The following is a 23,425-nucleotide window of genomic DNA, read 5'->3' as shown; positions in this document are numbered from 1 at the left end:
TTGGTCAACATATTTTGCAGGCATTTTAATTAAAAGCCATAAGATTTTTCCAGAAAGTTTTTTCCAACTAATCTTTTCTCCCTCTCAAATCTGTGAGATTTAAGAGTACATCTTTCAGTCTTCCTGTATCAAGTACTTCGAAGCCTTATTTTGAAAGTGTTGGTCTCACGCCTAGCAGCATTTTTCCAGCTAAACAAAACTTCTGCAAATTCTATTAAAAACAAACAAGAAACCCCCAAACTTCTATGCATTCCAAACACTTGCATCTCAAATAAAAAGGTTTACCTGTTTCCTTTACTTTCAAAAGACTCTTTTAGCAAAGAAAACACACCAAACCTTAAAAACAGATTTTTCTTAGCAACCTACAATGGAAATTACTGTTGTCCACTAAGATATATCCTAAGGGAGTAGTAACACCATACAGAACATTAGTATTATATTAACCTGAAGAAGAGAGGCTGTTTCGAACTACAGCAACAAGCTGTTATGCTGAACCTGAAGAACATATTTAATACTCTCATCTATGGGTGGTCCAAGAATTTACACCAAACCTAAGTCAGAGAAAGAAAAGGCTGAAATGTGAAGAACCTATTTTTTTCTTCAATAAGCACTTCCTGAAGTAGCCTGGCCAAGTTCAATAGACAAGAGCTATTCTCTGCTGTGCTCCAGAAGAGCAGACAACTGAAAATATTAGAAACTTTAAACAGATTCACAGACACTCCCCTCCCCATGCCTTCCAAAGGTGCTAAAGGTAAAAATGTGCTAGACTAGTTGCTTTTGATATCTTTTTTGGCAACACACTGTAATTTTTACCCTTCCATACAAACAAATTTTTCCGAAATGCTGAAAAACTTGGCACGATGAGCATGGAACTTTAAGTTCTATACAAAACATGAACTATGCAGACCTCTTTTTATATTCACTGCCCCATATTAACATAAAAGATACTTAGACGTGGAAAAAATAGTAATATTTTGTCAATCTCGGGCATAAAATTATACATCTGCAATTAAACACTTATAGGCACAGGTTTTTTGTTGTTTTTTTTTTTTATTCTTTTCAACTAACAAGAAAAGTCAAGGATTGGAAATGGTTGCCATGGGAGGCTTTCAAGACCATTTTGGATAACCCCCCAGCAGCCTTATCTGACCTCACAGTTGGCACTGCTTTGCGTAGGAGGTTGGACTAGAGATCTCCCAAAGTTCTCTCCAACCTAAATCATGCTATGACCCTATGAAAAACTGCATATGCACATTCAAAATTCAGCACAAATCCTTCTGAAGCAGTGACTACTACCTGCAAGGAATATAAAGGTCCAAAGTTAGTAAGACAGATACAATGATGTCAGCCTCCATTAAGTGAGAATATCAGATCATCATCCATCCCTATCTTGGTACCTTATGAAGGAACTAGAAACGATCAAGGATGATATTGCAGTAAACATGTCTAAATTCTGACAACTAGACTTATGACTTTCAGCCCCCCACGTAGACATAAACTATACCATTTTGCATCACATTACGCATTATAACCTTTTTATTTAGCTATTAGCTGTGTACCAGTTTTTCCTGAAAACAGTCTCTCTGTATACTAGAAACTATGTTTAAACAAATCTGTAATGGAAAAAATATTTATCTTGGGGATTTGTATGTTTGAATTTAGACATATGTAAAGACAGTGCTAAGCAATACTGCAGTCCTACCATATACACACATTCACGGAATCTTAGAAGCTTTAATCTATTTCTTACATAAACTGAAAATAGTCATATCCATTGCAAAATCTCTACGTAACATCACACAAGTTTAGAAGGTGTTATGTCAACATCCTTTTCCTTGGAAGTAGTCTCTTCCATTAATTTAATGCCTTAATTTCTGTAACAGCACTATTTCCAAAAATAATGTTGACTCATCTAATGAAGCACTACCAGGATGAGCTAGCAGGAGGCAATAGGACCAAGGGCAGAGAAAAAGCAGTAGCCTGCAGGATGAAAACGCTTTACAGAATGAACACTTTGATTCCACAGAAAGATACAGTCTGCTTCCTACAACCTTCCTAATTCCACTGGCTTCACAGGAATTGAATTTAACTTGATTAAAAAAGAAAAGGTCTCTTTTTAATTCAAAGAAGTGAAATAAAGTGATTTATAAAAGTCTCCACAATAACTATGTGTCATTTAGATCACATTTTGAAGATCCAAATGCTACTTAGGCTAGGCACTGTTCTCTTTACAGTAATCCTTTTTCAGGTTTTAATAGCTATTTCTAAAAAATAAAACATGTTAATAAAACACCATCATAATTTCCGTCTTTGTCATATCCCAATGTATTTCACATGAAAACAATTCAACTAGTAAATAAGCGTTTCTAGCCATAAGATCACCGGTAACAGCTACACATACAGAATATATCATGCCAAATTACTATCCACTACTATTAAATCATGACAAAAATACATGAGAGATCGTTATGAGAGGGACATTCAAACGCTTCATCTTCAATAAAAAGAGTTAATTGCTGAGGGCTCTCCACAATCCTGTTTAAAAAAAAAGTTTCTCTCACTAAATTAGACCAAGCCTTGAGCCACATCACCATTTGCTGAGCCTCTGTCCAACATGCTTTAGTTATTGGCAATGCATTTAATCCTCCTCTGTTTGCACAGAAATTCATCTGAGTCTGGCAAGAAAAGAGGTATTTCAGAATGAATGCCAGAAGCTAATTTATAGAACATCCAATTCTCGGGCCCTAACAAACAAGTTGTGCTACACTGCCTCCCAGTGCACAGCATCTGCCTGAAGCTCAAATGAAAAAGGCTGAAGAATCTATTTTAGATGTGGAACTACCAATAATTCCCAAAGGAATTATAACTATCTTAGAGCCTGTTCTCAAAAGCATTTAAGTTGTTTTGAAAAATTCTAGACAGAAGATAATATTGAGCTGTGGGATTTCATTTCACCTTAAATAAAGAAAGAAACTGCAAAAGTAAAAACAAAAATCGGCAAATTCATACGGCAGACTGCTTTTTTATTGAGCGCTTGTACAAAATATTTTATAAGAGTGTCTTGGGACAAACCAGGATTTCTAAATCATAGATTAAAAATCACTGACAAAACCCAAGAATTTTACAGCAGATAAAATTTCTCTAGGAAAAGGAAGAAGCATTTTTATATTTTATATATAAGGTGACCCAAGACAAAGCATTTCAAAGTTAACATAAACATAGATATCTGTTAATCTCTGTGGGCTTCATATCATGTTCTGAAACGCTAGTACTTAAGAGAACTCAGTCCTCCGATGCTGACCATTCAAAACCCTAGCAGAAGTAATTTCATAAGTGGGTAAGTCAACATCCCAAAATGTTCATATCTAGCACCCTATTCTTTTAATCAGTAACAAACACATCAACACTGACGTTCAGAATTTATAATAGTCTAATACAGGCATTTAGTAAAGAGGCTTAAGTTCAATGTAATCACCATTTCTGATTCTTTCACAGACTATGAACACATAATATTGCAGAAAAGATTTTAAAAAATAATCATTTAACAAAACCTACAGTTGAATTTTACTGGGAGGCAGGTGTACTTGCTAACATTTTTAAGATTAGCATTATTCTTGCTGGCTCTTAAAAAAGCAGTAGGGTCGTTAAGTTGAAGTACAGCTTAGCCAAGTCTAACTTTAGGCAGTTCACTTATGAAAAAGGTCAGATCCCTGAAACTAAAAGCAAGTGAATCAATCAAAAACGAGTGAAGCATGGACAGCATGGAAGAATCACAAAAATGCATAACCTACAATCTAATCCTCAAAACGTGCTGTTTACAAAAACACCGTCACAAGTCAAGCTTCTAAGAGCCCTTAGCAGAATGTCTGTAATTTAGCTTTAGACATGCAGGTAACTGATTCCTTTTGTTTAGGGGAACTAATTAAATGAAAACAAATGAAAGGGAAGAAGGGGAAACACTTACAGCAGTTGGATCCTTCAAATGGAGCTGAGTTGCTGTCACTTGTTTGAAACCACCAGGATAGCTAGAAAAACAGAACAAGCACATAAGCTTAATGCTATATGCTCAAGCACGATGTTAACACAAATATCACTACATCTTGAACAACAGTGTAATAATATTATAAGCCTTCAAAAAAGGAAGTTGTTCGCACAAGGCCAACAACTAAATTTTATTAGAAAGATTCTATTCTGTCAAATATCTAAGTAACGCCATTTGTACTTTCTTATTTATTCACTTGAATATTAAAAAGTTTGTGTTTCACAACCAGATGGATATGTTTTTAAAACTGCTTATTAAATACACCATCACAGCTACAGAATACAATGGGAGTAAGATATGCAAAATTTGAAAATATTTCAAGATGATCAAGACTCACAACCAGCCTGTGGCTGACATACAAAACAACCATTTCGAACAGTATTTATTATTTTCTTACTATTTTAAATAAACCTTAGCATGATTTGGCATATCTACAGTAATAAAATTTGACTTTTACTGCAATGCATCCACCTTTTTAAAGCCTATGCGACGTGGTGAAGTTGCATTAATTCACATATATGCATATAGTTTAAATGAGTGATACAGTGGTGCAAGAAATTACACGGATGTCAGGTAAAGCTGGGTTTCATTCTGATTTAATTACAGTATTAGGTATCAACCTAAGTGAAATGAAAATAAACCCACCATCATTAAAACTTGTCCACTCAGGGAGCTGCACAGATTTAAGTATTTGTTTTAATTGTACCATTCTTTTCGCTCACTCAAAACCAACTTAAGTACTTACGCAAGTGCCTTAATTTAGTGATAATTTTTAAGAAGTCATAGTAGTGGGGGAGAGAAAAAAAAAGCACATTACTTTCCATCAACTCTGAAGAAGAACTTCTCAGCAATTCAGCAAAGGAATTTCAGGATTGATATATTAGTACTAGCAAAATTAGCCTTCTCAGTGTGATTTATTCATCTCCTGACTGGATACATTTTGACACTTAGAGATTATTATCTAGGGTTGTCATTGTATAAAAAACCGTTCTTATTTGACTAAACTAATAATTACCATACTGTCTGTAACCGATTATTGCACTTCCATCTGTAAATAAGTTATATCTTCCAGAATAATATATTGTACACTACTGTATACATCAGTACATCTTGAGAGCATTTAATTTCTTATTAGTTTTTCCAACTTCTTTTTTTTTTTCATCCTCTGATTCAATAATAGATCAATCTTGATATTTACTGTTAGGTAAATAGGTACTTCTAGGATAAAGTAATTGAAGTTGGCAATTGTATATATCCTAAACGTGCAGTGCCAATAGGAATGTCTTCTACTGCTTAGTAAATAGAATAGTCCTGATCATTGGGTTCATGGGTTCACACAAAACAACCTGCCTCACCAAATCTGTTAACTTACTCAATTGCTCTGACTACTTTTCAGTTAGATTATTTCCCTAACAACATATACTGGGGAAAAAAAAAAGACAGACAAGGAAAAAAAAAGGTTTGCATCATTTTAAACATCCTAACATATACAAACAAAAACCAAAACACGTAAGTAAGAATTCCTTTTGAACCAATATGCTAAAAAAGACTTTAACTATTAAGAAAATATGACATTAAATTTACCACTAGCTCATTTGAATATTGATTATAAAGCTTACCCAGTATGTGAAGAATATACTTTCTGTTCCCATTTGTTACCAGAGAAGGCAATATGTCTTGTATTTATTATGACAACATGATCTCCGCAGTCACCTACAAGGTAGAAATTAGTGGAATATATTAAGAAAACCATAGGGGCAATCAACGAAAATAACAACTATAAAGTGTGTGATACATACATGGTAGCACATAAATACATATTTTGTAAAGCCCAAATTTAAAAATCTGAGCTTTTTGAGTCACACCATCCAAATCTGCACTTAAATACCAACCTTAATTACTATTTTTGTTAGTACTGTCAGGTGAGAAGGCAGGTGAGCAAGTAAAATACCATCAGACTAGATAATTAAACCATTGCAATTATTCAGCTAAGATCTGGAAATCTGGCTTACAGGCAAGTGTATTATTTTATTCAACACGTTATGCTGCATATGCACCTATATTTCAAAATACCCAGAATAAAAAAAAAGGTTAGTTCTAAACAACAATCCTAAATATTTGTTTAATTTTAGTCTTCACATAAAAACAGCACCAATGTTTACTGGAGGACTGACTATTTTGGATAAGTAAAATAATTCTACTAAATAATTACAGCCTAGGGCTAAATATATAAAAGAAACAAAAAGATTGGGGGAGAGAAAAGCCCCACAAAAAACCTAAAACAGCTTTGTTGGGAAAAAAACCACATTTTCATCAATCAAGCAGGAGTGAATGTTACAGCACATTGAGATACGTTGAGTGTTGTATCAGCAACTTTCACATCAAAAGTTTTTAAAGTGTAAAGTCGAGAATCTACCACCTTGCCAGAAAGTTACTTTAATAGATCTTCTCTACTAATAAAGTGCTAGTAAAACCCACACTGTCTCAAAAATATGATGAAAATATGAAAAAAGACATAGTTTTTCATTTCAGAAGTAATCATCTTGGTCAGCTGTATAAGCTATAACCACCCATTCAATCAATTGGAAAATGATTTGTCCAAAGTTCACTCTCATACGCATTACCATATTAGAACAACATAAGTATTCAGAGAGTCTCATTTGATTAAAACATTTTTGAGTCGGTAACGAAGTAGCTACACTAAGGAGGACTTAAATTGAGCATACATTATTTTATGGGAGCATATAATTAATCAATGCAAGTTTCACACCCTGTTTAAGTTTTCTTCCACTTTTTAATCTTGTGTTCTTTTAAAGCTCTACTTTCAACTACAGCTAAAGTGCAAACGCAGTTTGAACATCCTTCTCGATGCAGCCTTTCACTGCTGACAGATCAGTTCTAAAAACGCTGTATGTCTAAATAAATGTCAGGGAACTGACATTGGACTTTGTACCTTTTTTGTTTGTTTGGGTTTTTTAGGTTGGGAAGAAGACAGAATAAGCTCATCTAAGGAAATTTTTGCCAACAGTTCTCCACTTTCATAAACACTGAATTAACAATTCCATACACCAATAGATCAATTACAAACAATTAAGAGCCAGGAGAAAAACTAACCTGGATACTTATGCGCTACCTCAATAATGACTGCAACCTGTTCTTTTTAAAGTAGACTGAATTTATGGATTGCCAATGTCTCCTTCAAAATTTCAAATTAATACATTATTTTCCACTGGTCTTTAAACAGTGTTGTTCCCATCACCTCAGGGACAGGTGCACTTAATAGGAAGAAAGCAAAAATATCTACCATCTCCAGAAACACAGCCAAATTTTATCCTACTTCTGAAAAATATTTACAGAACACCATGCAAGAAAACTCTTCCTTTAGGTTATTTTCATAGAATCATAGAATAGTTCGAGTTGGAAGGGACTTTTAAAGGCCATCTAGTCCAACCCTGCTGCAATGAGTGGGGACATCTTCAACTCGATCAGGTTACTCAAAGTCTAGACTAACCTCACCTTGAATGTCCCCAGGGATGGGGCATCTACCACCTCTCTGGGCAAACGGTTCCACTGTCTCACTACCCTCAAAATTAAAAATTTCTTCCTTATTCCCAGTCTAAATCTACCCTCTTTTAGTTTAAAATCCCTTGTCCTATCACTACAGCCCTTGATAAAAAGTCTTTCTCCATCTTTCTTATAAGTCCCCTTTATATACTGAAAGGACGCAATAAGGTCTCCCCAGAGCCTTCTCTTCTCCAGGCTGAACAACCCCAGCTCTCTCAGCCTTTCCTCATAGCACAGGTGTGCCATCCCTCCGATCAGTTTTGTGGCCTCCTCTGGACCCGCTCCAACAGGTCCATGTCTTTCCTGTACTGGAGGCCCCAGAGATGGACACAGCACTCCAGGGGGGGTCTCACCAGAGCGGAGTAGAGGCAGAATCAATCACCTCCCTCGACCTGCTGGCCACGCTGCTTTTGAGGCAGCCCAGGATACAGTTGGCCTTCTGGGCTGTGAGCGCACACTGGCAGCTCACGTCCAGCTTTTCTTCCACCAGTACCCCCAAGTCCTTCTCCACAGGGCTGCGCTCATTCCTCTCATCCCCCAGCCTGTACTGATACTGGGGATTACCCCGACCCAGGTGTAGGACCTTGCACTTGGCCTTGTAGAACCTCATGAGTTTCCCATGGGCCCACTGCTCGAGCTTGCCTAGGTCCCTCAGGCTTGTCAACAATTTTCACGCTACAATATCGAATTATTTTTTTATGAAGTAAGTATGTTTTCCTCAAGAAATACTCAAAATAAGGCCAGTATATTCTATTACATTATGGTATATGCACTTTGTTACATACAGCATATACATTGCACCTCTTCAGATAAAACTAAGCTGCCACAGTAAATCCATTTTATATCTGTGTGTTTATAACTTCAGTAATTCCTATCATGCAGGAAAAACACATGCTTCAGGTACATGCATTTTTCCTCCTACATTTTAACTACGGACTAAATGGTAATTAAAGGTACATATTGTCAACTGTTAGCTCACAAGACTAACAAACTACTTGCCAAATCTTTCATCAGAAGACAAGTCTTCGCTGCTTCTTCTAACTATTATAAACAAACATGGCAATCTAGAGTAACACCTGGGCCAGACTGGGTTTGCGGGATAATTCCATCTAGCCTAGACTTCTTCTTTGAGGATGCAGAGAACAGCAGCAAGTCCTACCCAAGCAACTGAAGTGGCTCATCTACACTGGCTCACAATCCAACATAAAGAACCAGATTGCCCAATTTTTGAAAAATCTGGCCCACTATTTTTGGTTCTGTATTGTGAAGCTGCTCACAAAGATAGGATGCAAGGGGATGAGTGTGGAGAGAAGGGGAGGTGCAGAAGAAACATAAAAATCCAGATTCAAACCTCCTGATCAAGGCTGTATCCCCTTATTTAAGGCATATGGTCTGACAGCACCTAAAAAGATGAGACTTTGGAGAATAATGAAAGATTATCCCTAAACCAGAAAATAAATATACTTTATGGAAGGGTATTTGGATACCAAATTAAAAACAAAACAAAAAATCCCCACGATGTTATTCTCTCTAAGGAACTGTTATCTCACAGACACTAAAATATTTCTTGTTAGCTCAGGAAAAATAAAAGAAGAAAAAAAAGAAGTGTTAAGTACACCAACCACAAATTCATGCATGCTTTGCTCTCTTAGAGACTATCAAATGTCTCTCAGTAGTTGTAACCTATCAATGCCAATCTCAGGTGTAATGCGTTTGGTACTGATTTGTAGAATACTTTAGACCAAATAAAGTTATCCTTGAAATGACTTTCCAGGATTTTATAACTTCATGGACATAAAAGTATCAAAGATCTTTCCCACAGGACAACCTAAAACATTTCCTCTCAGTGTCTGCTTTATTTTTCAGACAGCCTTAGTCTCCAGTGACATCTTGTGGGTAAGACCTAATTTGCAACAGCAGAACTCCTATTTAAAACATCTTTAGAACAGTACGAATACTACCTTCTGTTATGAAAAACAGATCAAGTATAATTTTAGTATGTACACTCCACATGTATGAGCAAAGTTTAATGCTTCCTTTATGTTTCAGTAATGTCTCTTGAAAAATTTGCATGAGTATTACAGAAAACACTGTACCATCAATGTGAGGGACCTCCTTTTTATTATCTATAAAATGCTTATCACCACGAGACAGGCACTGCAGTATTACAAGTAATGAACAAGATCACAGATAGATCTTTACTGCTGAATCTTCTCATCTGCAGAAAAGCAAAATGATTTTTTCATTTAAGCAAGTAGATATCTTTTAACAATAATTATGTCTCCCATTTAAGAATCACACAGGTTCCAGCCTCATCATCACAGAATGTCTGAGGTTGGAATGGACCTCTGGAGGGTATGTTATCCAACCCCTGCTCAAGCAGGACCAGCTTTTGAATATCTCCAAGGATGGAGACTCCACAACCTCTTGGGCAACCATTTCCAGTCACTCTCACAGTAAAACAATGTTTCCTGATGTTCAGAGGGAACCTCCTGTGTTTCAGTTTGTGCCCGTTGCCTCATGAAGACAGGACTTCTCTACACCTTATTCAGAATGAAGAAGCACTCCAACTTTGTGGTGTTGTGCAGCGACTGAAAGGTACCATTCAGAAAATCTAATCAAGAATTACATCAGTGTTTCATTACATGCACGTGAATTAAATCTTTATATCTAAAATCAGTGCAACGAAACACATTTCAAGGTTTTAAAAAAATGAAAGCACAACTCACTGTAATTCAGCTACTAAAAATAAATTATGAATTCATAATGAGCTTTACATGGATTGGTAAAAACAACAACATAAGGTTGTAGAGGGGTATGAAGGAAAAAGACAAGAAAGAAAACGAAGACATTTATAATTTACAAACAATTGAAAAACGTAACCTTATACATCAGGCTTGATTTTAAAACTGAAATCAGAAGAAAAATACAAGTGAAGGAAAGCAAATTTGCTTTCATCTACCGCAATACTCACTTAGTGCATGATAAATAGGTTTATGCCTGCCTTCAAGTCTGATTACAGTCGCAGCTGCTATTTTTCCTGGTGGCTGCATCTTCGCATCGAGGAGGTACCAGGCTCTGGCAAAAGTAGCCCATTGCTAAAGAGAAAGAGATGCAGTGCTTAAGATAGTAAAAGAACACACTACCGTACATAAATCTAGCTTTTCTAATTAGAAATCCAGCGTCTCTAATTAGATCAACACTATTTTTACAGTCCAAAATACTAGAATAAATAGTAATATTCAACAACACCCCCTCCAAATAACCTTTAAATGGATGGAGAACGCCACTACACACTGCCATACGCCCACTGCTGTACGGGCTTCCAAGGTATGTGGCTGCACCACCACTGAAAGGTTACCAGCTTTGAGGGTTTTGTTTCAAAAACAAAGATCTCTGGCTGCAAGCTTCCATTACTGCTAATTGAACTGTAAAACCGCTGTAGGCTATTTAATGCCCAACAGCTCTCTCCCTCTCAGTGAAGGGCACAACTCCCCCAAACGCGGTTTTATGAACAGGGACAGGCAGCGGGTAGCCTTGCCCCTCACAGTCACACACCCGCTGACCACTACCGGCCCCTCAGGGCGAACACCGGAGCGCAGGGGCGCACCGCGACGAGGGGAGGCCGCCGGCCACCCCGGCCCTCCCCTGGGGCCCTACCGCCCCTTCGCCCCGGCGCCTCACGGCCGCTCTCCGCCCCATGGCGGCCGTCGCCGCCGCCGCATGCCCTCGGAGGCAGCGGGACAGCCCGCACCGAGGGGGGGAGGGCCGCGCTCACCTGGGCCGCCTTGGTGTAACTAGCCATGGCCGCCCTCCCGCCGCGGCTGAGCGGAAGGGAAGGGGAAGGGAAGCGGAGCCCCTTGGCCGCCGCACCGGCGGGAAGCGGAAGCGCTGCCCTGCGAGGGGCGGTGCGAGGGCGGCAGAGCGGGCGCTTCGGAGCGGCGGGGGCTCCATTCCCGCCCGGCCATGGATCGCTACCTCCTGCTCCTGAGCTGGGGGGAGCGCAGGGGCGAGGGTGCTGCGGCGGGCGGCCCCGGCCCCGGGCCCGGAGCAGGTACCGCCGCGGGGGCGAGGGTCCGGCGAGGCCGGAGGCCGCGCCGTGTGGGGAGCCGCCTGCCGCGGGGCCCAGCCGGGCTGGCTTAGCGAGGGCTTTTCTCTACGGTCGCTGGTCTGCGATCTGCGCCCCTGCAGGCTTTTCTGGACCCCTACCTCGTTAAATCGCCCCCTTTTTTCAGGCTAAAAGTCTTTAATGACTTAAACCTTCAGAAACTTAGGGTTTTTGTGTTATATTGCGACACTGCAATGTAACTCTCTAGGGCGTTCCTGAGATGTGCACTGCTTTAGCGAGAATTTTACAAAATTTGTCTTTTTAAACTCCTACAAATCTGCAGTTGGCAGGTTTTTTTAAAACTAGACTTCTAATATTTAGCTGAACTTTATATTGTATTTGCAAGAAAGCAAGACACAACTTCTGTAATTCGGTAGTTTTAAGAAAAACTTTTGTTTTTTTCAGCTGGGACTGCTGCAGCTGTTTATCAGCTCCTGAAAGAAAGCTGTAACTCATCTATAAATGCAGATGTGAGCGCATTCCCAGGTAAATATAGTAGTGTACAGTAAGGTAAGGCAAATTTTATCAAGGAATTGGCCTAGGCACATTTTATGATCTAGGTGAAACAAGTCGGAAACTTAAGGAAACCCCATTTCTGCAGTGTGTGTAAACCTGCAGGTGGGACTGCTCCTGCTGCTACTGTTTGTGTAGAAAATTGATGTCATTTCAGCAGCTGAGGTGTTAGGAGATGATTAAATAGATTGGACACAAGAAATGAAAGAGAAGGGTTTTGAAAGGTTGACAAATTTTAATCCAGCTTAGCAAGGAAGAGTAGGAAAAGGCTTGTTTCTCATGTTAGTGGGCAGCGTGATATTTTCATTATTCCTATGATGTTTTCTAATTTTTTTCAGTGGAAGCAATATTTGTCTGTTGGGTATCAATTCAGAACCCTAATGCATGAATATTTATTAAATCATTTCATCAACTTAAAGTAGATTTCTGAAGATCTGCTTTAGTACTTTTAGGGGTTGGGTGTTTGAGTTTTTTTGTTAAAAATGCTTTCTTAGTTCTTTACTTGATTTGGATATCTAGTGTTGAGCTGTTAAGGTTCATCTTATCACAGCTATCATATAATTGTGATTCATGTGGGGAAACCACTATAAGCTGTTAAAATTCATGAAGATGGGAATGTTAAGCTGTTTTCAACTTCTGTGCGTTTTACTGCATAGAAATATTGAGAGAGCATGTCATTTTGTGAACTGCGTAAACCATATTTATGAAAGTTGTGATTTAGTTCAAGTATGATACAGCTTCTGCAAATGGAGAGCAATGTTGCCCAGAATGGAGAAGAGGTCAAAGATTTTCTTACTCATTAACAGTCAGGGGATCTGTAATAGTTAGACACTTGCCAAGACACTTACCTATACCTTAATATGTTTAGAACTTAATTGTAATGCCAAAGGAAAGTAGAACTCAAGTCATTGTGGCGCATTGAATGACTCGCATAGAGTCTTTCAACAGAGATGTTCATTGTAATAGGAAGACTAGATTGTAGTGGATTGATTATTTTAAGTAATTGTTTTATCTCTTTGCAGCATGTTCAGTGGCTGGTATTCCAGGTGTAAAGAAATGGTATTTTGCGAGTCATGTTATATGTGGTTCTTATCAGGTAAGACATATTTTTTTTTCAGAATAGAAGTTCCTCAACTGTCTGCCTGTCATTAGTGCAAGTTAGAATTGTGATGTTCAAAGTTCTTTTTGCTTAATTAATTCTTTTTGCTTGATCAGTTCTGCAGTTGTGACTGGGAGGAAATAAATTTTGACACACAGAAAAATGAAGACTCTCTCCAAACAAGTATTGATGAATGCCTGGGAGCCAGACAAAGTTTTGAGGAAGACGACAATAGCAGTCGAGAGTCACTGTCTATGACTGAGTATGCATATTATTATTTTTATTGAAAGTGTAGCGATCTGACATTTAACAGTAATAATCCAAGGGAATCAAGAAAATTTAACAAGTAAAAGTTATTACCAAAGCAACAGTTAACTATGAAGAATCCCCTACTACTACTGAAAATAATTCTGTTTCATTTACCATACTTTAATTTTGTTGGCCACAGATGATTGTTATAGAATAACTGAACAGTTTCCTAATAGCTGACGATTTTATATACAAAAAGAAGTTTCTTGCTAATCCGTCTTGAATCCTACTTCCAGTTTTACTGCAGATTGTTTTGAAGTCATTTAGCCTGCTTCTGCCTCAGTAAAAGGGGAGAAAAGTATATCTCATTCCCTAGTTATGTTTGTGCAGAATTTTAAAGATCTAAGATACTTATGTCAGGTAGTATTCATTAGTTGTAACTTTTTGTTTCTAAATGACTTTGTTCATATTTTGTTTCCCACCATGTTGCTCTTCATTTTCAGTATTTATGATGAAGCTGCAGAAAGTCTGCATCAGTTAGCTGATAAACTGCCTGCTCCAGGTAATCTCACTTAAAAAAGCAATCTCATGTGAGTTTATCTTTTTAGTTATTACTCTGAAAACTCAGCTGGTAAAACCATAGTCAAATGGAAAAATTCAGAGGATGTCAGTTTGATAGCTGAATTAACTTTTTTGCAGATCTTGGAAGTAGTTTAAGGAACTTGAGCATGATTGGCGTTGCAAATCAGCTTACAGAGTAGTTTGCTGCTTGTTTCTTTGGAAGGCCATATTTCAGTACAGTTTAAGGTAGCTATTTAAATAATTAATTTTTGCATCTGAAATGGCACCAAAGTAGTAATAGACAGTAAGCAATATGAAACTCAACGTGCAACCACAGGAAGTTTTTATGAAAAAAATGGAAGGTGTTGGCATCACTCTTATATCTGGTTTGCCAGCTGATTGCTTGTGGGTGGAGAGCTAAGAAGCTGTGAAGGAACATAGATCAGAACTATTGGATTCAGATTTTGTAAACTGGAGACACATTATCGTCTTGCATGTTAGGGTTACCTAATGTTGCAGTAGTTGATTTGGGATAGCAAAGGAACTGAATGCGGAAAGAATGAGAAATAGCAGTTTAGAGGTGTTAAAAGGAGGAAAATGACATAGTGTAGTTGTACTGGAGACAGCTCTGATCTGTCAAATACAATGCTGAGTGAGAGAGGAGAAAGGTATAGAGCCGCTGTAACTAAGCGAATGGCAAAATACTTTATTTTGTGTTAATCTAAGAGGAGCAGCGAGAGATGAGCTAAAATGTGTGAAAAGTGTTTTACATCTTGCTGAAGTTACTTGAAGTTGATCCTTAAGTCCATTTTAGTGCAGTCAATGATAATCAGTACTTTTCTATCTTTAAATGACTGAATCGTTTACTGAATAATGGTACTTTGAGTCATATGTAACTGTTTTTATAGGCAGAGCAATGGTTGATGTAATACTGCAGGCTGTTGAACGAGATGGACCCAAGTTAAAAGACTGCTTACCTGTTATCGGTGCCCTGAAACACCTGAGAGAATGGCACTCTGCGCAAATCACTATTGCAGCAAATGACTCTAAAGGGTATGCTGTTTATTTTAGGTCTATAAACAAGGTCATTCTTGTTTTGTGTTAGCATATGTCAGTGGTTTAAAATAAAAACAGTGTCTTGAGTACTTTACATGTACACTTTGAAAATACGTAGATTTGTCTTCTATTATTGTTTGAAGGGAGGAATTACTCATGCTGATTTATTGTAAATACATGCACTAACCAGAGGGGCAGGCAAAAAAGCAAGTCCTCTGAAGTTCCTGTTTCTATGAGAGCAGAAGGTTAAATATTTTCTCTTTCCTTTCTATCACTAGTGGCTTCAGTGTGCATACGATGTTTTGAAGTTGTACTATGCTACATAATAACTTGTACTGATTGTAGTTTTCCAGTTTTTGTAAAATGAGTACATAACTCTGCTGGTTTTACTTTAAATTTTATATTACCTTTGGTATTATATTTCAGGGAGAAAAAAAAAAGTCTCAGATTTGTCCCTTTTGAAAATGGAGTATAAATGCTAAATTACTTCCTGTATGCTTCTGAAGCGTCTTAACACTGAAACTATTAATTCAATTTGAAATTAAGTCCAGTAATTTCCTTACTGTCCTCCTCTAATTGACATAAGTGGGCCATTATATGTCTCAATGTAAACCACAGTGGTTTGTTTTTTTTTTTTTCCCATGCAGTGAATTATTGTGTGGATATTGAATAACTTGGCAAAGTCTCCTCCAGTTCCCCTCCCTTCCACGCCCAAAAAATTCAAGTTTGCTTAGTAGAATATGTGGTTAAGCTTAATCCTAAGTTAATAAAACTGTTTAAAATTAAAAAGTTGAATGCCCAGTCCTTGGATAGAATAAGCAATGTACCTACTATATAGTACTTCCTAAGGTACATGGAGGAAGATAAACTTATTGCAGTGACTTCCATGAGCGTTTCGTCTCAGCGCTCATTGAAATCTTCCTGTGCTGCCAGTTGTTGACTGAATAAATTTTTCTGCTGCCTTTTATGTAAAACGAGGCCATTTGGGCATACAGTTTCTCTGATGAAAGTTCTCTCATTTATTTTTCCTGTTCTGTTGATGGTGCTGATTTCTGTTAGAAGACAGACTGACAGTAGGACCCACAGATACTGGCTGTTCTCTCTCTCTGTTGTTGAATTTGGGTAATACTTGTGCTGCAGTCACATCTCTACTTACAAGGCTAACAACAAACCATCTAGGTGGGCCAGTGATAGCCCCAGTGATGGCTACCTGGCTTTGCTCCAGCTTCTAGCACCCAGCCTTACTATGGTATGCCTGCAGCTTGCCATTGCCAGTGTTACTTGATGTCTGACAAAGTTCTTTGCTGTTACGTTCATGGAGGATATGAACAACTTCCTTTACAGAGCCTGAACTAGCGATTCTATAGTATATTGTACTTTATGGAATATAAAGCTATATACGTTGTCTTAACACACGCAAGACTATTCAGTGCTAAGAGGTAATAGGTAAATTCAGTCAAATTGCACTGCATGTTAATTTGTAATACTAAATTCAGTAAGGTTAATTCTTCCTTATTTTTACAGTAGCTGGCAAAAGATTGCAGACTATCTGTCAGCAGACTTTGTATCTTCAGATAACATCATGAATATTATTGATTTAAAAGAACTTTGGAGAGGAAAGATTCAGATATGGGAAAGAAAGGTAAAATAACTTTTTTCAGTTATGGTTATTTTTTTAAAGCATCTGTGTACATCATTTAAAGCATGTATTTTACAGTGCATTTTATGCTTTAAGCCAAATTGGGTTTTGACAATGTAATTCAAAGAGGTATTGTGCAATGTATCTGGGTGGGTGGGGGAACACTTGGCTTTTTAGCATGATGAAAGGATAAATGAGATCAAGGCATCAAGATCTGAATTTCAGAAATCCAGATGCTCTTCTCTGAAATATTTGCCTTAGAACTTCTTGTTCAGACTTAGATTGTTTTGTGTCTATCACAAATCATTATCATGTAACTCTGTAAGTCATTGTTGCAAGGACTTGTCTAATGTTTCTGCAGACACTGATAGCTTTGTGGTTGTGAAAGACATTGATTACATTTTCAGTATTAAAGTTTTGGATACAGTAGTTTTTTATCTAAATCTAATGTTTTTGCTTAGTTTTACAGATCTGCTGGAAACAAATATAATACTAATTGTTTAAAATAGTAATACATGTAACTGGCTGAAGAGAAATAATTTTTCTCTCTTTGACATGTTTATTGTCTTTTTTTTTTTTTTTTCCCCCCAGTTTGGATCAGAAGTTAGGTTTCCAGAATTTTGTCTGAAGAGCACTTCAGCAAAGACATTCAGCACTTCACATTTAAGTTCTTGCTTTGCTGTTAAAAAAGAGCGACAATCAAGGAATACTGATGCTTTGCCAGAGGCAAGTATTCTTGATCTTTCTTTAAGCCACTAGAATTCATCTGTCTTACTTTCCTGAAAAAATTAGTAATTGGGGAAACCTTAGTCAGGATATAAAGCTGTATATGTCTGTCATAATTGAAAATTAAACATAACAGTAATGATTGCATAAGATTGAGGAGTACTTCTTTTGTTCATGTGTGTTCTCAAAACAGGTCCTTAAAATTTCAGCTGTTTGTTCTTAGGAATGTAATGTTTCATGTTTTCCACTGGAAGTAGTTATTTGATAGGAACTCCAGAATCATATTTGTTGATGAAAACAAAAATGGGTGTTTATGAAAACTGATATCAATTAAGAGATTATTATTTTCATTGTTAAAATATGTACATTTTGGGTTGCATTTGTCTGTTCCTGGTAGATCTTATTTTTCTTTGAATTTGGATAAGAGTTTCTTTCTAGAATGTCAACCATATCCATCAAATGGGTTGTAAGTTTTATTAAACAGAATTTAATACCTTCCTTGTTTTTTATATAATTATGTTTAATATGGTGTTGTCAAATGTTTTTCTCTATATTCCTTCATACCTTTCAGATGTACTTGTAAGGCAAATGCCTCCAGCAAAACACTTGAGGAAGTTCGACTGAGATAACATCGTATATAGTGTTACATAGTTTTTGATTTGATCTCTCTTCAGGTTTTTCATTACTATGGTCCTGCGCTAGAATTTTTACAGATGGTGGTGCTCTCTGATCTACCTTCCTTTTTTATATCAGATCTGGAATTCGAGGTGTATCCTTTTTTTAAGGTTCTAAACTACTACTGATAATGGTCCATAGCAGAAAGAAAACAATCGGGATCTACCCATGCAAGCAACAGACGAGGACTGGCAAGGGCTCATTCACATTCTAGCCTGCCAAAATAGTCATAGTGATTCTTCACAACTGGATTTTTTAATGTTGAAATGTAAATTACACTAACAATAACGAGCTATTTTTGATATTATTGCATATATACTTTGTCTGTTGATGTGTATGCTATTTGTGAGGAAAGAATAGAGAAACATTTACTGCTGTGTAAGTTTAAAAAAAAAAAAAAAAACAGCCTAACTCATTAGTGTATATAGTGTCCTTCACAATATAGAAACATTTTTCCACAAATCATGTTTTTATTGTGTAGGTGCAAAATCTGTGTCAAGGTATAGCAGAGGAGTTCTCTTGAGTTGTGTATGCTGCAGAGATCGCAAGGGGTATTCATATTGGTTTTAAATTTATGTACTTTTGGTACTAGTCTTGGTGTAACAATAGTAGCTTAGGCTGTATAAGCCTGTCAGGATTTTGAATATATAAGTATCTGTCTATGTCTGCCTATATTAAAGATGTCAGTGGTGCATATCGTCATATAACATTTCCAAGTGTACCACCTTGCCTGGAAAGGCGAGTTTCGTATGGTTTGTGGTACTGGAGTATCAAATATTAGACACTTGCAGTCCTTGTTTGAAATGGGATGGTAACATGATTTGTAAAATAGATATGCATGCAGTTCTTTGTGAAGATGAGGTTCCTTAAACTGTTCTGTTCAGGAGTCTGGCAAGAAAGAGTACCAAGGAGACATCTACGCTGCTTTTGGACCAGATTTCTTCTCTCTCTGGGAAGGTAAAAACCTCTTTTTATTTAGGTAAAGCAGAAAAATGAAGATATGTATATTGCTCATAAAAGATACAAGAAAAATATTTTTAAACCTAGTCTCTGTGTAAGCTCCTTCAATATTTAGTTCTAAAGCAAATTTAACTTTTAAAGGTGCATGCTATACAGGTCCTGACAATTTGTAAGCCCACTGAATATTTTTCTCTTTATCTTAGCTAAGTTGCGATCTCCTAGAACATTTTGTAACTTTTAATCCTATCCTGACAGATAATTTCTGTGCTATCATAATTCAACTATTTTTTTAGCAAAAGGCAGGCATGTGTGCAGCCTACAAAATGTATCAAGCTAGTGTGAACTGGTAAGCTTTTTTCTTTTGCATGTGCATATTCTGCTTTTCCATTCTGATTTTGGATAAGAAGAGATCTTGAGACATTTACAAGCCTAATTTTTTTTCCTCCCCCTCCCCCTCTTTGGAATGATAGTATGATTATTCATAGCCACAGCATTAGTTTGAAAATGTTTTTCCTGAATGTTTAAGGTGATGTATGCTTGTTTAGGAAAGTTTCTTTTTAGTGTTAAATCTATGCCAATCAAAACAGAGCCTGCAGTGAAAATGCTGTTACAATTATAATGAATAACTGATGTTCTTTTATTTACTGTGGAATTGGTATTCTGCTATCAGGCTGTATGTTTCATCTTGAGCTTGTTATTTAGGTTTTTAGAAACTTTTTTCCTCCCCTGCCACTCCATTCTCCATTATCCTTAGCCAGAAAAGAAAAGTCCTTTTTCTAATGCTGTACCAAAAATACCTTTCGGAATAGGTTTATATTGGTAAATATCGCAGGTAATTTTCATTTTGCATGAGGATACTGAACATTTGGTCAACTATCTTTTACACTCTAAGAGCTTGCCTTTCTACTAGTTCTTTTAAAGAAAAAAACAAAGCAGTTAAAACATGTTCTCAGGCTACTTTTTAGAGTCTGCACATGTTGAATTGAATATGTTTTCGAGATAACAATTTCTCGTAGGGATTTTTTTTCAGTCTACCACTGGAAATAGCACACATTTGTAGGCTTTTCTAATAGCTGTAAAAACATTGTTTTATTGCTTGAGTATTCAAATATTTGTGCATTTTTTTCTATTAGTGCTTATTGGCCTGAAATTTATGTACAGACATAAACCTAGTCCAGTATTGATTAATTGAAAAGGATAATATGTAGGGAGGAAAAAAGTTACATGTTTTTCAAAGGAATGCAGAGTTGCTGATGCCAACTATATCTTTTGAATTCTGTTTTCATTCTGGATACTACTCTACAGAAGTGTTTTTAGCCAGATTATTGAAAGACTTGTAATAGGTAACAAATACCTTTTTAGGTATGAAATTATAAATTCATCAGTTAATGATCTCTCAACTGGAGCAAAAAATAAGCACAATTTTTACAGCCTCTGTGTCAAATGCTGTTCCATCTCAATTGATGTGAATGACAGGATTGTTAAGTAAAGATGTTTTTCTTCAATTGAAGTACATTTGAAATAATGCCAAATCAGTAGCTCAAGAATGAAATGTAAAACAGGTTTCAGTAATATTGCACGTATTGTATTTGCTCTCATTATTTAGGTGGGAGCTTTATTTACATTGCCATGTAATGTAAGCAGTGTAGTAATCCCATCCCCTGCCCAGCTGAGTACCAAGAAATGGAAGGAATATATGGCTAGGAAACCCAAGGTCATTACTGGTAGGTAAAAAGATGATGACTACAGGTATATTTTGTTGTGGTTATATCTTTATGTGTATGTATATGTATAGATATGGTGGGGTTTTTCTGTACATTTGGGATGCCCTTTTTTTCTCTCCAATGAAATTAAGTCAGTGATTGTAATCTTCATTCACAGAAAAGGTTTTGGTGAATGTGAGTACAGCTGCACAGACTTGTAGAGGAAAATTGATAACAACATCATGGCAAGCTTTAGGGAAACAATGCATCTCCTTTAAGCCATTTCTGTGTCCGATCTGTCAGCTAAGATCCAGCTTCCACACACCTTTCTAAGGTGATTGTACAATCCATGAGCGAAGAGGTTTGCTTCTGCAGATGGAAATCAAGTGTGCTTCACTTAGGTGCTTCCTTTCTCTCTTAAGCATTTCCAGAGGTTCTTCAGTGCACTTGCATTTAATTTCAACCTCTTCCCGGGAAAATACAGAACATCAGGAAATGCTGGATGCCTCCATTCACCTGAGAGCCAGTGTGCTTAACTAGTGTTTGAGAATGTGCTCCTTCTTCCTTATGGGGCTGCGCTGATGGCAACTGACTCCTCTTACGCAGTGTGCCAATGCTTAGAAATTTGATTCAGAAAGAGAGAGAACAGAATCTGTGCAGACCAAGACTGGGTGGAGTTTCTCAGTCAGCCAGTATATATTCCCTGCAAGCAGAGGCACTGCACAACTAGCGACTGTGAGGTTTGTAGGCACTCGAAAACATCGGGCTAAAAGGAGCTTGGTGATAGCCCAGTGCTTAAAGTACTTATCTAGGACAGGATGAGATGTAGGATTCTGCCTTCCTATGTGATTTTGTTGTTTATACGGTGGTCTAATATATAATTCATGCAGATTCCAAGGAACAGTGACTTCTGTTGCCAACTGAAGATAGCGTTTGTGAACAAGTATGCTGATGAGGATGGCTGACAGACTGATATTCTTTCAGGTTTTGGGACAGGTGAAAAATTGAGAGGAATTAGGAACAGGGCAAGAAGCTTAATTCTATGGTGTGGGTGCTGGCAGTATATAGATTTAAAATGATCTCTGCGTGTTTGGATGTGGTAGAGCAGAGGGGGTGTGATTATAATGCTGATCACAGCAGCACCATTTATACTGTGTTGAAGAGATACTACTGATGCAGTCAAATGAGCACAAGATCCCCAGGGTCTGCAAGATCTTCTTTGTCCTGTGCTCCAGAGGAAGGGTTTTGTACAAGTATTAGCTATAATGTGATCAGTAATACGCATTAGGCCTCTTGAGCAAAATTTAGAATAGGAGGAAGAACGTGGCCATTTAAACATATTTGCTCGTTTAGTAGAAAACTATTTATTTTCTAGTGGCCACCACTAATCTGACCATATTAATGATTTGCAAATCCTTAATCTCTTCAATCTGTGGGAAGGTGTAATTCTTTGAATTGGTAGTTCTCAAATACTAATTAAGATTAAAATGAGAAATAAAAGCTGTCCCATGAGGAATCAGCTTTGAGATGCCAAGATAAACTGGAAAAGGAAAATATTTCAAATGACTAGGGGAACAGGGAACAAGACGGTAGTGAAAATGTGTCTGGAATCTTTTTTTTCTTTCTTGTTCTTTTCTTTCTTCTTTCCCTGGATTAACATATTGAGGTAGTGGGATTTCCCCTCTCTTCCCTTCCCCTTCCAACTTAAACTTTTCAAGAAACACTGGAATGCTTTATATTTGCTACTAACAAAAATTTATAATACTAATAAACGTCAAGCTCTTCTTATTTATTGAGACTGTGCTGCAAATATCTTATGAAATTAAGTGATTTGACTTTTAAAACTTAGTACATCAAGAAGTATTCATTCTCTTAATTTCTACATCTACCAAGGTGCTATAAAATGTTTTCTGTGTAAAAAGATAGCAAACCCATCTTTTCACTGTTACTATCAAGTCCTACGTTAATTTATTTTCAAAACTGCATACTGTATGCCAGTGTTTAAAAATAGAATGTGTTTATCTCTCACCCAGGCTATGCACAAGGGTAAAGCATTGAGTGAAACTCTTATTAATGAATAATGCAGCTTCCTTGGGAAGAGTGTGTACAGTATTTCCTTTTCCTCTACGGATATATGCTCTTCCAGTGAACACTTAACATTATTTCAATCCACATATGCGAAAATGTCTATTTTTGCCTAGCAGAGGAGACCCTTCTCTAATCATTACATATGTAGCCCACTGTTTGCCTAACTCTTCATTGTTTCATGGTAGAAATCTAACTTTGCCAGTTAAAGGCTTGCATTTTACTAAGACTGATCAAAGAAGTTCTCTTGGTTGGTGGTTGGAGTTTCCAGATGTACTTTGTAGCCTGCATTAGAAAGCTGGCTCTCACTACATTCACAGGAGTTCGGTGCTGGTAACATGCTAGCTTTAAGCCAGCAGCGTAGTCCAGCTCATCTTTGCTGCTGTAGCTCATTTATTTTGGACGATCTTCAGTTTGTAGCTTTTTAAGGGGTAAATAGCAGCTG

General features: G+C 37.2%; 2 protein-coding genes across 3 annotated transcripts in view; one reads left to right on the top strand and one right to left on the bottom strand.

Annotated features, from left to right (window-relative positions):
- MRPL13 (mitochondrial ribosomal protein L13) overlaps nt 1-11,547 on the bottom strand; it is a 41,024-nt gene extending 29,477 nt beyond the window's left edge. The window contains exons 1-4 of the mRNA XM_087746972.1: nt 11,385-11,547; nt 10,581-10,704; nt 5,662-5,755; nt 3,965-4,025 (exon numbers count right to left, since the gene is read on the bottom strand). Of these exons, the coding sequence (XP_087603098.1) occupies nt 3,965-4,025; nt 5,662-5,755; nt 10,581-10,704; nt 11,385-11,411 (306 nt within the window). The 5' untranslated portion in view covers nt 11,412-11,547. The remainder of the gene's footprint in view (nt 1-3,964; nt 4,026-5,661; nt 5,756-10,580; nt 10,705-11,384) is intronic.
- MTBP (MDM2 binding protein) overlaps nt 11,527-23,425 on the top strand; it is a 29,832-nt gene continuing 17,933 nt past the window's right edge. The window contains exons 1-11 of one of the 2 annotated variants that reach the window (XM_087746965.1): nt 11,527-11,660; nt 12,120-12,200; nt 13,250-13,323; nt 13,443-13,588; nt 14,079-14,137; nt 15,045-15,189; nt 16,720-16,834; nt 17,423-17,557; nt 18,232-18,326; nt 19,117-19,189; nt 20,799-20,916. In XM_087746965.1, the coding sequence (XP_087603091.1) occupies nt 11,573-11,660; nt 12,120-12,200; nt 13,250-13,323; nt 13,443-13,588; nt 14,079-14,137; nt 15,045-15,189; nt 16,720-16,834; nt 17,423-17,557; nt 18,232-18,326; nt 19,117-19,189; nt 20,799-20,916 (1,129 nt within the window). In that variant the 5' untranslated portion in view covers nt 11,527-11,572. Of the gene's footprint in view, nt 11,661-12,119; nt 12,201-13,249; nt 13,324-13,442; nt 13,589-14,078; nt 14,138-15,044; nt 15,190-16,716; nt 16,835-17,422; nt 17,558-18,231; nt 18,327-19,116; nt 19,190-20,798; nt 20,917-23,425 lie in introns of both variants that reach the window. The other variant, XM_087746961.1, reaches the window with a different exon arrangement.

Source organism: Nipponia nippon, unplaced genomic scaffold (assembly GCF_047370975.1).
Source record: "Nipponia nippon isolate SJK-2023a ecotype South Korea unplaced genomic scaffold, ASM4737097v1 scaffold_1, whole genome shotgun sequence".
NCBI classification, from domain to species: Eukaryota; Metazoa; Chordata; class Aves; order Pelecaniformes; family Threskiornithidae; genus Nipponia; species Nipponia nippon.
This window is presented reverse-complemented; position numbering and strand designations above follow the sequence as displayed.